Here is a 16,656-nt window from a genome sequence, read left to right on the forward strand (position 1 = left end):
GAATGTCAGGGAAGAAAATCACATTGTGTTACACATTTACAGCGTGCTGGAGAGCGCACAGGGATTACATAATAGTCGCTGTGCCAGTTTTTATAAAACTACTGCAGAAACACTGGAAGACCTTTTTTACTTATGAAATGGCATTTTCCAAAACTTAAAACATTACATTGCTTTACAGTAAAAAAAAAAAACATCAATAAAATTATACTGTATTTCAAAAAGACATCTTAGTTGTACCATCTGCACACACACACACACACATGCAACACCACAATATAAAGTCAAACCTCGGGTATAATGAACAGGCACATCATTTTTATGACCTCTCTCTGCTACTTTACAACAGTTCTCATGGATGTGACATATTGCGGAGTAAATTGTGGGCATCCAGTGTGATGTGCTTTATGTGCTTGCGGGCTGGAACTGTATGTCTCATAATTGTGGGAGAACCTGATTAACTCACTGAATATGTTCCACTATATTATATATGTGTGATCCAACGGTTTTTGGTTAGGCGTGTTGCAACAAATGCTTGCATGAAAAAAATTTGGAAATAGCAAAGAAAGGTAAGTCGACTTTTACAGGTAGTACCATCGGAAACCTCAAAGTAAAAGCCTGTGTTTAAAATGCACTGCATGTTGCACAGTTATAAGGTGCAGCATGCAGGAGGTTTCCATTATCAGCTGTGATCAATGATCCAAACCAGACGATGCCCATCCACACACACACACAAACAAACAGGGACTATTAGTGGACATTCCTTCCGTATCAGCCAGGAGAAGAGCAAACAGAGGTTGTCTTTTTCTTTTACTATGAACCCCACCTTAGTCTTCAAGAGGTTTCCCTACCCATAAAAACACACCATAAAAAATACTAAAGCCGGATTCCCACCAAAAGTTCCCTTTTAGTCCCGGGAACTACTTTTCAAGGAACTAAAAGGTTCCTTCAGCCCACTGTTGTCTGTGTTTCCGACGCGGTCTAAAGACCTGTGAATTGCCCCGTAAATTATCCCTGAAACTTACTGTAATTTAGACCCCGGTCCTGGTCCTGGTCCTGGTCCTGGTCCTGGTCCTGGTCCTGGTCCTGGTCCTGGTCCTGGTCCTGGTCCTGGTCCTGGTCCTGGTCCTGGTCCAGTGGTTGAAACGCAATGACTTTCTCAAAAGGATAGATAGATAGATAGATAGATAGATAGATAGATAGATAGATAGATAGATAGATAGATAGACAGACAGACAGACAGACAGACAGATAGATAGACAGATAGATAGATAGATAGATAGATAGATAGATAGACAGACAGACAGACAGACAGACAGACAGGTAGATAGGTAGGTAGGTAGGTAGATAGATAGATAGATAGATAGATAGATAGATAGATAGATAGATAGATAGATAGATAGATAGATAGATAGATAGATAGATAGATAGATAGATAGATAGATAGATAGATAGATAGACAGACAGACAGACAGACAGACAGACAGGTAGATAGATAGATAGATAGATAGATAGATAGATAGATAGATAGATAGATAGATAGACAGACAGACAGGTAGATAGGTAGGTAGGTAGGTAGATAGATAGATAGATAGATAGATAGATAGATAGATAGATAGATAGATAGATAGATAGATAGATAGATAGATAGATAGACAGACAGACAGGTAGATAGGTAGGTAGGTAGGTAGGTAGGTAGGTAGATAGATAGATAGATAGATAGATAGACAGATAGATAGATAGATAGATAGATAGATAGATAGATAGATAGATAGATAGATAGATAGTGTATCTCTGTTTCCATGGTTGCACATATTGAATATCAAACCACATTTTTGGTGGTGTCATTTCATGACAGTTTATTTGAAACATGAACCCCCAACCAAGATCTCATACTGTGGAAATCATGATTCATTTGTCACTGCATGGGCAGATTTATGACTCATGATCTTTTCTCATGAAAGTTGCCTAATTTTCACCAGAATAAACCCTTTGCTCCCCTCCCTTTGTTTTCAAGGTTTTATGCGGTTATGAAAAAACTTCACCAGCAAAGGTGGCACATGTTGTGGAAAGTGCATCTTAACAACCTGAGAGGGACTTTCAGGCTTTGGACAAATCAGAAAAATGCATGTTTTGCTTGGCTGCTCTCAAACAGTGACGTGACTCTTCACAATGGAGCTGCTGTGCTAAACTTGGAGGCAACCATATATGTACAAGTCAACCAGTTTGTGCTGTTTCATTAAGTCAGCCTCTCCGACAAATAGGCTACACCAACAGATGAACGGAGCTGTGTTTATTTCACTGTGTTTGATGACTCAAACATGATTAAATTAAATCTCCTTCCTCCAAATGAGACAAACCCTGATTTTTTCTGCATGAGGAGAGTAAGAGGGTAACTTAAGAAGCCAACCTCACCCTCTGACCTTAAGTCCCTTAAGAGGCCGGTGATGCTTTGGTTTGTATGAAGCTGCTAGATTACACATCAAGTCAGGAATGTGCTGAGAGAAACACGTACATGCTACAAGACAGAGAGGAGTGGTGGAGAGAAAAGCTGAGCGAGTGGGGGGTACGAGAAGACAATTAGCAAAGATAAGAAACAAACCTATTTCACAATGATTGACAGATTGACTGAGATGTGGGCTGGGATTCATGATGGGGTACAGTAATCTTAAACAGGCTGAACGCCATAGCAAAGGGGATGACTTCCCTCCTGCATGCATCTTTACATCACACTGTAGTTTTAATGAACTTGCTGCATGCAGTGCTTTATGAACAATATAAACAATGCAAAATCAAAGTCTGGAATTGAGGAAAAAGTAGTGCAAATAGAGCAGGGAAATGCAGAAAATTAATTAAAAGGGAAAGACAAACACTATAAAAGCCTAAATGTTTTAAAGATGAGATAGCGTTGGATTCAGTTGTGGTATTAAAATTGAACTTTGCAGTCAGCAGAAGCACCCACTATCAGTGAAATCAGTTATGAAAGTCAATTCCTGCCTCGCCCTGTGATGCATGTTCAAACAGAGATTCCAGTGCACACGTGAAGGAAATCTACTTCGACACACGGTGCATGGAGTTTAACAATGGGAGAACACATTAACATGTCAGGCAGAAAGGTACAGAACATGCAGTTCTGTGGGCTCCTCACTCTTCTCTCAGTACAGTCGGTTAGTTCGTTTTGAGACTCATGCCCCCTGGTGACTGAAGATAGAAGTGTATGTTTTCAGCCCAGGACATTTTCACAGGAGGAGTGGCATGATGTGGTCACATGTTATCATCACGGCTCCTCATTGACTATGCTATATCTGCTGCATGAAACTTGATCCATACTGGAGGATGTTGCTGATTTGGTAACCACACTAGAGGCATGACTCTGGGGTTGGCAGTGTTAGTCAGCCCAGATGGAAAAATCCCAGCAAAATTTGAATGGATTAACATGAAATTTGTTTTAAACGTACATAATCCTGCATGGATGAAGCCTACTGACTTTGGTGTCCCCCTGGGGCCTCATGTATAAAAGACTGCGCAGCTTTCACACTGGAAGATGGCGTACTCACAAAATTGGAAAAGTACGTACGCACAGAAATGTTCACATGTATAAAACCGTGCGTACGCCTGTTCCTGCGCACCTTTCCTTTATACATCCCAATTGACGTGAAATTGAGCGCAGCTGCACGTGCCACTTGGTCCGCCTTGTCTCCTCCCATTAATAACTATGCAAATGACTATAAACACGCGCCATGCTGTCACTTATTGTCCAAATAACAACGGCAAATCACGCTGGAAAAGGAACAAAAAAGAAGAATTTCACAGAGTGTGAAATTGAAATGTTTGTTACTGAGGTGGAAGCTAGAAAACATATTTTATTTGATGGTCTTTCATCAGGAACCAGTAACAAACGCAACGTCTCCACAGCAGCTGACCGTGCGCTCCCGAAGGCTCCCGAAGGCTTCCGAAGGCATGTATCTCATCCAAACGGCGCCGTATAGCTGCTGCATTTGGCTCATTGTTAGGTGTGCCAGGGTCCGGTTCATCCATCTGTAGCTCCAGGGGACACAGGCTCACCACGGTGGTTTGCCACATTGTGCAGCATGCGATTTTGTTTTTGGCACGGTGGTTAAGACATGTCATCTCTGGGAAATTAGTTTAAATGTGTTTTTGTTGTGCCTTTCTGATGTTAAACATTATGCGCAAACTAGTTAAGAAATATGTGGGTTTTTTTTTTATCCAACATCATAAATAAAGCTCAGTAAGTTGAGTGGAAAAATTATTTTTACACATTTGGCGAGTTTCAGCACTTTGTAGTTTGACGCTGCCAGATGACAGAGTTTGTAGGACGGCCCGCACATTCTCACGACTGGTCTAGAGTTTGCGGTTGATTTTTATACATCCCGGTGTGAGCGTGAAACACAGCGTACGCAACATTTTAGTACGTGCGCACCGTTTATACATGAGGCCCCTGATGTTTCCTCTAGCCACTGGCGTGTTCAGGGAGTGGCCTAGGGTGGCACGGGCCACCCCTGAAATCTGATTGGCCACCCCAAGTGCCACCCCAATATCTTAAAATATGATTGGCTATATGCCCAGTCAGAGGCGGGCCACGGCACTGAATATAAACTGCACTCTTGTTTAGAGTTGCAGTTCCTTCTCAAACCTGAGAGGCAGAGATGCGCTAAAGTAGTATGTAGCCTGCAAAAAAAAAGGCGCGAAGAAGAAGAAGTTTGAGCAGGTGAACCTACAGGTGAAACAAACTCAGTCTATGAAAGCAACACGTCTCTGGAGCGTCGTCGTGAAAGATGTGAGTAGCCTACATTTTACTACACTTACTGTGCCTGTAGTTAAAAGCTGTAACGGTAATAAGCTAAACATTTACCCTGTCTTGTTTTATTTCTTTTTATTGTAATTGGCACAAGGCTGTCATCATCTCATCTCATTAGCAAACACTGTTTTGACTGTCAACGATGCTAAAGCTACTATTTAGCCATCTAGCCCTCCCAGTCAGCAGTGCTGCATGTGAGCGGAGTTTTTCAGCTCTAAAGCTCATTAAAACTCATTTGAGGACAACCATGCTAGACAACAGACTAAGCCATTTAGGTTTGCTAAGTATTGAGTCAAGAAGAGCGAGGGCACTCAACATGGATGATTTTATCAAAGTGTTTGCAAGCAAACACAAGAACAGGCGAATTGCACTGTTTTAACCCTCCTGTTTTCCTCAGGTCAAGGAAGGAAGAAGGGAGGGAGGAAGGACGGAATGAAGAACAGAGGAAGGACAGAGGGAGGAAAGAAAGAGAGAAGGACAGGAAGAAGGGAGGGAGGAAGGAAGCAAGGAAAGAAGGACAGAGGGAGGAAAGAAAGAGAGAAGGACAGGAAGAAGGGAGGGAGGAAGGAAGCAAGGAAGGAAGGAACTGTCAAAACAGATTGGGTCTCTTGAATGGTAATACTAGGTAATACTAGAGTAACCAACACTGTAGCACATGTAAAGTTTATAATTTGTTTGGTTAAATAATTTGTTCAAAGAGGCGTATGTATTCTAAATATGTTTGCACTTTATAGGCGGAGAGTGACTGTGTTTTTTAATGTGCATTGTTTTCTTATGTTGGCTTTTGGAGTCACAGGTTATTTTGTAGCATTATTACTGTAACAAATCAGTGTTGAAACAAGATTTGTTACAAGTGATGTAAGCTTTTTTTATGCACACGTAAGCTCTGGTAAGATCAGCTATCTCTGTTGATAAAATATTCTACACGGTCTGTACCTCCAACCATTTACGTTGTTGCACATGTAAAGTTTTGCACAGTTTTGTCAAGTAAATATTTTGCCCAAAGAGTTATTTATTTTAATTTTGTTGGCACTTTATAAAGTGACTGTTTTAGAATAAGGATTTTCTTTTGTATGTAACCTACTTTGGGAATTTACAAATTATTTTGGCATTATTTAACAGTTCACTTTACAATGTTAAAACAAGATGTGCTGGTATGTGAGGAGGGATGTGACTTTTGTTTATACCTGGGAGTTCAGGTTTCTCTGTTGCTGAGAATACTACAGTAACTTACTACACTGTGGCACATGTGACAAGTTTTGTCAAGTAAATGATTTGCCCAAACAGGCTTATTTATTGTAATTTTGTTGGCACTTTATACAGAAAGTGCATTGTCTTTTTTTTATGTACTGTATATCATACCTTGAAAGGTTGTTTTGAGGTTAGAATAAAGTATGGTAGTTTTCAATCACATTTGTATGTTGCCTTTTCCTGAATGTTGTGACTAGTAGGTCTATTCTTGTTTGCAGTGTTAGTAAATGAAGTAGATATGGGTTGTGGAGACAAAAATGGTAAATTAATGCTATGCCGACACCTGGGTGTGGGTGTGTATTTTCTTGTGTGTGTGTGTGTGTGTGTGTGTGTGTGCGTGCGTGCATATGTGAGTGTATATGTCTGCGCAGGCGCTCCTGCTCACACTTCATGCCACCCCTGCATAAGTCAGTGCCCCACTGGTGCCACCCCTATCAAAAATGTCTGGACACGCCTCTGCCTCTAGCGCCACCATGAGGTTGACATTTGTGATTCTGAGTGAAATATCTTCACAACCTTTGGATGGATTTCTGTGAATTTTGCTATGGATAGTCAGTCAAACTTTATTTGTATAGCACGTGTACATGATAAAAATGAATAAAAAGCAAACAACAATAAGAACAGAGGAAAAACAATAAACATAATGTGCACATAACAGCAGAGAAAGAGTAGCAGCACAACAGAAAATAAACTTAATCAAACGCCAGCGAGAAGAGGTGAGTCTTTCAGCAGCGACTTAAACGATTCTGTGGTCTGAGCAGTTTTAATATGAAGAGGTAAACTGTTCCAGAGAGAGTAGGGGCGGCCACCGCAAAGGCTTGATCGCCCCTGTTTTTGAGTCTAGTTCTGTTGACATCCAGGAGCATCTGATTGGTTGACCTCAGTGCTCTAACTGGAGTATGAAGGTGCAATAGTTCTGATAGCTAAGGTGATGCCAGCCCATTTAAAGCCTTAAAAACAAGCAATAAAATCTTACAATGAATCCGGAAATGGACAGGAAGCCAGTGGAGGGAGGCCAGAACTGGTGATATGTGATCACTTTTTCCAGTTAGAAAGCGAGCAGCTGCATTTGGGAAGAGACGACTGTTCTAAACCCACATACAAAGAATTACAGTAGTCTAACCGAGAGGTATAAAAGCATGTGTATCCCTGGGACACAGATAGACCTTTACCTTGGCCAGAAGCCTTAAGGTCAAGGTCCACAGAGCAGTGGTTCTCAAACCTTTTTGTGTCAAGGACCCCTAAATTGATACACATTAGGTCACAGACCCACATTTGATGAGATTTCTCTTCAGGGACCTCCATCTGAAAATATTTTGGTTGTTAGATATGATTAACACCAGAATTATATAGGTGTCAAAGTTGAGGAGTTAACCATGGAGGAAGTGAAACCTATGATCAGAATACTCTTATGACTCTTACTCACTGAATTAAATAGTGAAGATAAACTATTCCTCATTTTTCTGGGGACCTCCTGGAACTCCCTCAAATACCCCCTAGGGGTCCCCGGACACCTGGTGGAGAACCGCTGCCCTAGAGAATAAATTCAATGATGAATGAATTTGGTGATCCATTAACTATTTTAACTAGAAAAATAAAAAAATGTCCAAAACAAACTGCAAATACTTGCAAAACAGCCATAGGCCTACTTTGTATTTAGTGCTAATATGCAAATGTTAGCATGCCAACAGGCTAAACTAGTGGTGCAAGAAGTATTCAGACCTTTACTTAAGTAAAAGTAGCAATACCACAGGGTAGAAATACTCTGTTACAAGTTAAAGTCCTGCGTTAAAACTTTTACTTTAGTAAAAGTACAAAATTAATAGCATCAAAATATAGCCTACTTTAAATACCAAAAATAAAAGTACTCCTTATGAAGAATGGCCCATTTCAGAAATATGTACATTATATTATTGGATCATTTATAAGCATTAATGTGCTCATCACTGTAATGTTGCAGCTGGTTAAGGTGGAGCTATTTCAATGCATAGGCATACTTTATACACAGCTAGCTTGTGAATTTCCCTCCTTAACATATTGTATCTTATCTTACAATAATGTGTCATATTTTATTTGTTAATTATATGGTTAATCCGAATCTACAAAGTTGCCTCGTTATCAAATAGTGGATTAAAAAGTACAATATGTGCCTCTGAAATGTGTGGAGTGGAAGTATAAAGTAGCAGAAAATGGAAAAAGTAAAGTAGGCTGCGAGTAGCCTACATGAAATTTGTACTTAAGTACAGTACTTGAGTAAATGTACTTCGTTACTTCCCACCACTGGGCTGGTCTTAAATGATTGCATACTGCTGTTTGCTTGTTCTGGTACTAAATGTGCTTTCAAAGGTGTCAAAAGATAAGACATTTCCTTCATACGTATCTTTAAAAGACAGTCTATCAGGTAGTGAAGTTACCACATGATAAATGGGGGTATTGGTGACTCTCCGCTGTAACAGTTCTAACTCACTGCTTCTTTTATGTCTTCCTGTGAAAAGTCTTTGAGCTAGAAATGGACATGACATCCCACAGAGAAAATGCCTCTTAGTCGACACATTTCGCTAACCTCTGATGTGTGACCCCCTGCACTTTGTTGACGATCCTGGCCTTAAAACTTGAATATAGATAGACATTAAAAAGATTAACAAAATGCTTCTTTTTGTGCCTTTTGATCATCTTGTGTGAGTCAATAGCGGATGATCAAGAGAGGAAGGGAGGATGTAGGAAAGTGAGTGTGTGAGAGTGTATCACACTCACATGCATGTCCGCATTCCTTCGTGCATCTGTCAAGGTGCCCACAATCATATGCATAAAAATGCATATGCATGTATGCAAATATATTTGTTTGAGTTTGTATATAAGCATGTGAGGGCTCTCAATCTGCACTGCAGCTGGGCGAAAGGAAACCAAAGAGAAAGAGGGAGGGGAGTGGAGTTCATTCAAGGCCACGCCAGGCTGAGAGCGGTAATAAACTGAGAGTTGTCCAAGATTCGTGAAGCACTAAAACTCCTCTAGTAGTTTCCAGATTCCTGCTGTGTGTGACTATGACTCACAGACTCCGGCCTTTTACTCTTTTCCTCTGCTTTTTTCCTGTCTTATCTGGGAAAGAGGTGTGCTATTCAGATAAGATCATCGCATGTGAGGGAAAAAAGTTATCATTCACGGAAAAAAAGTCCTCATAGGGACACAAAATATCTTCAATTAAAAGCAGGATATGTGCGACAAATGTGCAATTTACTAGAAATGTTAAATAGAACTATTGGTCAAGGTATGTTCCTGTTGCTATTTGTCAATTTCTTGTTTTTTTGCTGTCCTGGCGGGCGAGGCATAATGTTGCCAACACACATTCAAACAAACACAACGGCGGAGACGCTGTCATGAGTTATGAGTCATGCTGATTTAATTCATCGTTCCTCTTTATATCTGCCTGTCCTCATCACGGGCTGGATTCATCAGTGTTTCCTTTGCTTTTTGCTTCCCTATAGTATGTGCTGCTTTTCCCTTCTTATTGAGTACTGCTAAAAGAGAGCAGTGAATAAATGAACAGCGAGGGGCTGGAGTGAAGTGTGAGAAACACTGAAACTTGATCGACCGTGAAGGTGAGGTAAGATCAGGAAAGAAAAGAACTAGGTTGTATGAAGCTCAGGAGGGTGTTTGAGACTTTGCCAGATTCCCCTGGGGTGGTTCATTAGGTTTTGTTATCCAGCTCTCTCGGGCCCAGTGTGAAGATCCGCTCTGACCACAACTTTAGCCCCAATTAAACTTATATGAGCCTTTCCAAGGTCCTGCCAGAACAATGCATGTAAAAGCTTGGTATTTAGGAAAATTATCCCTTTTTTGGATAGTGTTTCATGCCAATTGTATATAATTTAGTTCCCAGGGACAGTATGGCACCATGGCATTTATTTAGTCACTTTGATGCAAAAATAAAGCACATTTACTTTGAAATGAGTGACAGTAACATTATTCGTGATTATACGTTGACCGGTCTTGTGATTCTTTGGTTTGTTTTTTTCCTGTGATTCACACAGGATTAATGCAAAAAGAGCACTTTTCGTACTGAGATATCAAAGGTCTCGACACACCAGGATAAGGCTTCAAAGATAATAGACAGAGCTGATTTGATCACCTATAGTATGATTGGTGAATGAGGGCAGCTTTTCTTACCTTTTGATTGTGTTCTGAACAATGTGCTATTGGCTTACTTTTGTTCTTCAGGCATCTTATCTCTTCTCGGGTCTTCAGGGTGTATATGAAGCTTGGGCGTTCTTAGGTTTCCTTTTACAGTATATTGTCCGAATTGAAATGCCATTGGCAACTGTTGTTTATCAGTAAATCAGTTCAGTTTTCTGACTGCAGCTATTCTGATAAACATTCATTTCCAGTGATTCATTTAGCTCTTTAAGAGTAGAAGCCAGAAAAGAAATATAGTCCCCCCCTGTTGCCCCTCTGTTTTAGCAATCAGTGCTGCAGCTGCACCGTATCTCTCGTTCAGTTTAGTCTAGATAGGAAGGTCGTCAAAATCTATTTATTTTGGGGCATGGCTGACCACAAACTATGCAGCAAATGGTAGACATTCTGCCTTTTATGGGCAAACCAAAGGAATTTTGTTTGCTTACAAAGTAAACCTCATTTTGAAACGAATATTCAACCCTTTAACTTTTAGTTTTAACTCTATTCCAGCCTTCTCCGTTAGCACATGTACTTTACCCTGCATGGACAACATGTCTTTTTATACCACCTTCTTTCTTTTGTTGTTAACTCTGGTTTATGTGATCTCTTTATAGTTTAATTAAATAAATTAGCTTGGGTTGTTCGAACGTAAATGTGTTTTCACAACAGAAAAATTGCTCACACATTTCCTTGGAGACAGAAAATACATTGTCGGTTAAAAAAAAGGGAACATGTGGGTGAATGAGAGAGCAGGGAGGGGGAGCAGGAAAGGGAGACTGGGGGCGATGCTGAAGTGGGCAGGGTCTGAGAGACCAGCTGTGATTGCATGAGAGAAGCAGGAGTATAAGTTCCCAACTTCCCCCTGCCAGCGTCACTTTTTAAGCCGCCCAGCAGTGTGTCTCCACATCTCATTTTTCACTTCATTCTCTGCGGTGCCTAAAACTTCTCCACAATGAGCTTCAAAAGATCCAGCGTGATGCAGACCCGCTCCCAGCCCCAGCACCGTGCTTTCAGCATTTCTGGCGGTGCTGGTGGATATGGCTCCCGCATCTCCTCTGTGGCCTCACCGTCCCTGCGGTCTGGTGCCCCTATGACCTCTTCATCGTCCTTCAAGCTGAGCAGTGGAATGGGTGGTGGTATGGGTGGTGGTATGGGTGGTGGTATGGGCTCAGGTTTTGGTGGTGCCGGTTCATCCAAGGCTGGTGGTGGCGGCGGTGCTGGGATCATTGGCAACGAGAGGGGAGCCATGCAGAACCTGAACGACCGCCTGGCCAACTACCTGGAGACGGTGAGGAACCTGGAACAGGCCAACCAGGAGCTGGAGATGAAGATCATGGAGGCTATGGAGAAGGGAGGGCCCAGCTTGAGAGACTACAGCAAGTACGAACCCATCATCGAGGACCTACGCAGACAGGTAAGCATGACAATGAATGATGATCATGGAGATGAAAAAGGGGGAAGTTGGAAATGTGGGAAGTTGTGGTTGTTGGTCTTTGATACAGCGAGGTGAGACAGACAATGAGGGTTGTAAAAGATATGAGTGTTTAAATGCTTGATGGGGCCTCTACTATTGAATGAATGAGTGCATGTGATGGCACTCATCTTCCCAATCAAAGTTTCAAATGTAGACCTACTTGTGTCAGTAAGTTTTATCAGTGTATTGATTATTTATTCATTGCCTAACATTGCAAATAAGGATTGTGAACACTGATCCTGGGACGGGCAGCATTTCCTTTGTAAGTTATCAAATTTCAAAAGAGAATGAAGGGTGTGGTTGCTCTAAGGCTCTAAACCCTCCCCCATAAAACTCGTTTTAAGTGTCCAGAACTTCCTCTGATGATTCACCAACACGCGGGTTCTCAAGTTCTCAAGCTCTCAAACAAACCTCTGCCACACAAAAGCCTTTCCAAATGGCCCTGCTTCTTGCAAATGGCGACTCTACAAGCATTCTTTGGTGTAGGAGGAGGGCCCCAATGTGAAACAGATGTGTGGTAAAAACACACACACACAAAGGATCTCGGACTGAGTGTGAGTGTGCACACAGATGCGTGTGAGCGTAACAATCAGCCCCCACTGTGTAGAATCAAATGTCACATTCCTCTGCAGACTCCAAATCTTCAATGTCACATAATGACACATTGATGGAGGCACTTTGTCTTTCTGGACACATAAAGGCACAAGTATTTCCCCTTTTCCTCTGAGGCAGTTTACACACAAACCCACAAACACACTCACGCACAAAGAATTTTTCATTCTATGCACACATAAACACATCCAGCGATATATACAAAGACAAAGACAGACGGAGACAGTGCAGCTGTGTGAGAATTAGAGAGAAAAAAATCCTCTCTGCATGAGTTATTCAAACAGGAAATCCATGTTTCCAACAATGCTAAAACAAACCAGATTCAGTTCTGGCACAGGAACATCCTCTTTTCCTGTCCTTCAGTTTGTGGTTCCTCATTTCACTAACAGTTACCATGGATTCAATGTAATCTGACTCTGGGGTTTCTATTGTTTCATAAGGGAAATAGTGATTCAAATCACATGTTCATATTCTGTGGCTGTGTGAATCACTGCCATCTCATAGCACATGATGATTGAAGCATTGGAGGAAGAGGCTTCTGGTGAAACAACTGTGTTCTTTATAACCATGAAAACTTTCTTTTGGCTTATATTCTTTTTTCTGTCCAGATCTTCGATAAGATTTTGGAGAACGCTCGCTTTGTGCTCCAGATCGACAATGCCCGTCTTGCTGCTGACGACTTCAAAGTGAAGTATGTTTGTTTTAAATTGAATTTCAGAGTTATTTATGCTTTTTAGATATTAAGATTGTACATCATGTTCGAAGGAAGACATGCTTTGGTGTCAAACGATATTATAGACTTTGCAAATGGAAGCCCATGCAGAGTTTGTATGTGCAGAGCATGTGGCCTATTATGTAGAACAGGTTTGTGTCTGAAACACTTCTTTGACATTTCAGTCATGCCATTTCGTAACTTTACACAATACAGTACAGAGTGAATGACAGTATGTGTCTGTGCACTCCTACAGGTTCGACAATGAGATGGCAATCCGCCAGTCTGTGGAGGCCGACATCGCTGGGCTGAAGAGAGTCATAGATGACACCAACATGACCAGGATGAACATCGAGAGTGAAATTGAGAATGTGAGGGAGGAGCTCGCCTTCCTGAAGAAGAACCATGAGAACGTGAGTTCACACTACATCCAGATGAACCATCACACTTTACTATTGGAACAGTGGCTCACAAGCATAGACTGTATATAAGAAGTGAAAGTTGTTAGATGTTAAAGTTGTAAGATGAAAACACGGACAACTCCCAGACTGGACAACACCATGGTAGTAACCTGTCAATCACAAGGTAGCCACGCCCTAAAGCATACACTGCTTTACGGTCTATTTAACTCTAAATGGGACCATAATTTCCTAAATGAAAATCATGCTGTATTGAATAAGACTTGTAACTAGCGATTGAGACCATAAACTCATGTTTACTGAGGTAATAAATCAAGTGAGAAGTAGGCTCATTTCCTCATAAACTTATACAATCAGACTTCTTTTTGCAACCAGAGGAGTCGCCCCCTGCTGGCTATCAGAAAGAATGCAAGATTAAGGCACTTTCTCATTAGCTTCACTTTTCAGACCTTGACATTGCCCACTGCTCGAATGTCACACGCCATGAATATGTTTGTTCATTTCTCGCTTTCTGTCGGTCCTATAGGAAGTGATGGAGCTGAGGAATCAGATCTCGCAGTCAGGCGTGCAAGTGGACGTTGACGCTCCCAAAGGTCAGGACCTGGCCCAGGTCATGGCAGACGTGAGGGGCAACTATGAGAAGATCGCCGTGAAGAACGCAGAAGACCTCAAACATTGGCATGAAAATCAGGTGATGCAGTGTTAAAAAGGGATAATAATTTGCAGCAACTATCTTTGTTTGTTGGCTAACACCCTTTTACGCCTCTCCCTTTCAGATTGCGGATGTGCAGGTGGAGGTATCGCAGAACACAGAAGCTCTCCAGGGAGCCCAAATGGAGAAGAGTGACCTATCCAGACAGTTACAGACCCTGGAAATTGAACTTGCATCACAACAGAGCTTAGTAAGCATGCATATATTTTCTTTTTTCTTTAAAATATCATGACCGTTACATAACGTTTTGCATGTTTTCCCAAATTAGACTTGTCTAAAATCCTCTTTGGCAGACATCTGATTCCTCCTTTTCAATCCTTTATCAGAGAGCCTCCTTAGAGGACACACTACGCAACACAGAGCACCGAAACAACATGGAAATGGAGAGGTACAACACCATCATTATGCGCCTGGAGGAGGAGCTGACCAACTTGCGTGCAAACATCCAGCAGCAGACCCAAGACTACGAGGCGCTGCTCAACATGAAGATGAAACTGGAAGCCGAGATTGCCACTTACAAGAGCCTGCTGGATGGTGATGACTTCAAGTAAGAGTTAGGTGTTGGAGAAAAGAACAGATCCAAGCAAGGTGTTGATGGTGGTGGAGGTGAATACTAAAATACCTTGTTATCACAGTTTGCATGGTCAAGCACAACTACATCATAAAGTGAGGCAGTCAGTTCACAGTTCAACATGAATATTTTGGAAACTGTTTCATTTGTGTTTTGTACAGGCTCCAGGATGCCCTGGATGAGCTGGCAGCCACAAGCTAATTTGGAACAAAGAATCTGGGTCCATCCCAACATCGAAAGCAGAAAAAGCCACAACTATTCATTATGGAAAACATTCCATACTGGTCCAATCAGCTAAAGCCAGTTTTGAACCAAAACCACATTCTGTGTAAGCCATAAATGATTTAAGCAATTTTGACTAAAGGCACCGCAGTGAAACAGGCAGGCTATTTGAAAAGCAACCGTTGCCTGACCTGAAAGCAACATAAAAATGAATAAAACCACATGTTGACACACAGTCATGGCTCTCTCTTGTGCATTTGTTATGTTACATATAAGAATGTGTATGTTATGTTTTGTTTTTGTCATATTAATTGCATCAAAGTCCTTGTTAATTGAGAAAAACAAAGTCTTAATTAATTACATGATTTTAACTGACAGATAATAATATAGCTTCTGTTGACAAAACAGCCACACCCCAAGAAAATTAATGTCGGACATATTACATGATTTTATTGCTGGCTTAATTATGAAGATGAATGCTAGTATTATTGAGCCTCGTTCACCAACCGTTCTTAAAAAGAAATTTCTTCTTAAAACCCACTTATGCAGTTTTCACAAAGATTATGATATTCACCAATGTTTTCTTATTTGGGATTTGTTAAGAACATAATCTAAGCACACTCAAGAGCACAATTACGCACATTTGAGTGCTGACATGTGAAAAAAAAAAAAATTTCTTCAATTCTACAGTTTTATAATATGGGATTTACATTTTTTATCATTTATAATATTTTTAATAATTATTTTTATTACTGTAAATAAATAAATAAACGCTACTCTAACACATCAACACTTAACAAGTAATAGCATCCCATGCATCTTTTTTTGTGTTATTTTGTATCCACTACTGACGCTGTTAAATATGACAGCTCGTTTGGCGTTCACTTCCTGCAGAACTACCTCCACCTCAGAACTATTTAAGTTTTTTTCAACCTTTGGAGTGCTGTGCTCCACCCTCTTTTGCATGGGCGTTTCAATTTCTGTGTGCACACGGTCCTGCAGTCTCATGCCATTTTATGGGGATTGGCGGAGCGTTTACCTGCTAATTCAACTGGCCCATGCCTTCCATTTGCGAAGACAATGGGATTCATCATCGTAAGAATACAGGTACGAATAACTGCGGTTTAACAACATGTCATGAATCTGACATAGACTTTTCTTAGAACCTTTCTCAAGAACAAATTTAAGAAGAAACTTCGGAAGATATTGGTAAATGAGGCCCAACATTTGTTGAGTCCTCCATGCACACCTTCGGGTGCTTAAAGCTGCCTTAATTGATGTTTGGCCACTGGGGGGCAGCAGAAGGTCGAAACAAGCCAGGAGACACACTTCATATATCTGTTATGGTGATATTATCTTTCCATTAAAATCAAGTTTCTGGTAGAATGCCAAAAGTACAATATTAACTGGCCTTTTAGCTCTGGGTTGGTTACAATCAACTCCTCTTGTCTTCAGCTGGTTTATAATATGAAGAATACAGTGCAAACCTACATTTTTGTTAACTCTCTTTAAATACTCTCCTAAATTCAAAATTTGAATAATGTAATCCTTTTTAATCATGTTCTTATCCAGTTATTTAAAAAAGAAAAACAAAACACACATACTCGTAAGTGGAAAGTAACTAAAGTACTGCTATACTTTTCAGGTACTTGTACTTTAGTTGAGTATTTCTATGTAATGCTACTTTCTACTTACAT

At 40.8% G+C, this 16,656-nt stretch overlaps 1 protein-coding gene across 3 annotated transcripts; it reads left to right on the forward strand.

The window, feature by feature from the left end:
- The first annotated feature begins 11,046 nt into the window (after positions 1-11,046).
- Positions 11,047-15,194, forward strand: LOC141764681 (keratin, type I cytoskeletal 18-like). Of its 3 annotated transcripts, none has more exons than XM_074630085.1 (7): positions 11,047-11,651; positions 12,932-13,014; positions 13,292-13,448; positions 13,981-14,145; positions 14,231-14,356; positions 14,493-14,713; positions 14,899-15,194. In XM_074630085.1, exons 1-7 carry the CDS (start codon positions 11,190-11,192, stop codon positions 14,936-14,938), a joined length of 1,254 nt encoding a protein of 417 aa, XP_074486186.1. In that variant the 5' UTR covers positions 11,047-11,189; the 3' UTR covers positions 14,939-15,194. The 3 variants fall into 3 exon arrangements, 2 of the variants coding, with proteins under 2 accessions (XP_074486186.1, XP_074486199.1); XR_012593299.1 differs by having other exon boundaries at positions 11,097-11,651; positions 14,493-14,772; XM_074630098.1 differs by having other exon boundaries at positions 11,097-11,651; positions 14,493-14,719.
- Positions 15,195-16,656: the final 1,462 nt, after the last annotated feature.

The sequence above is a fragment of the Sebastes fasciatus genome, chromosome 1 (genome assembly GCF_043250625.1).
Source record: "Sebastes fasciatus isolate fSebFas1 chromosome 1, fSebFas1.pri, whole genome shotgun sequence".
In the NCBI taxonomy this organism is placed as follows: domain Eukaryota; kingdom Metazoa; phylum Chordata; class Actinopteri; order Perciformes; family Sebastidae; genus Sebastes; species Sebastes fasciatus.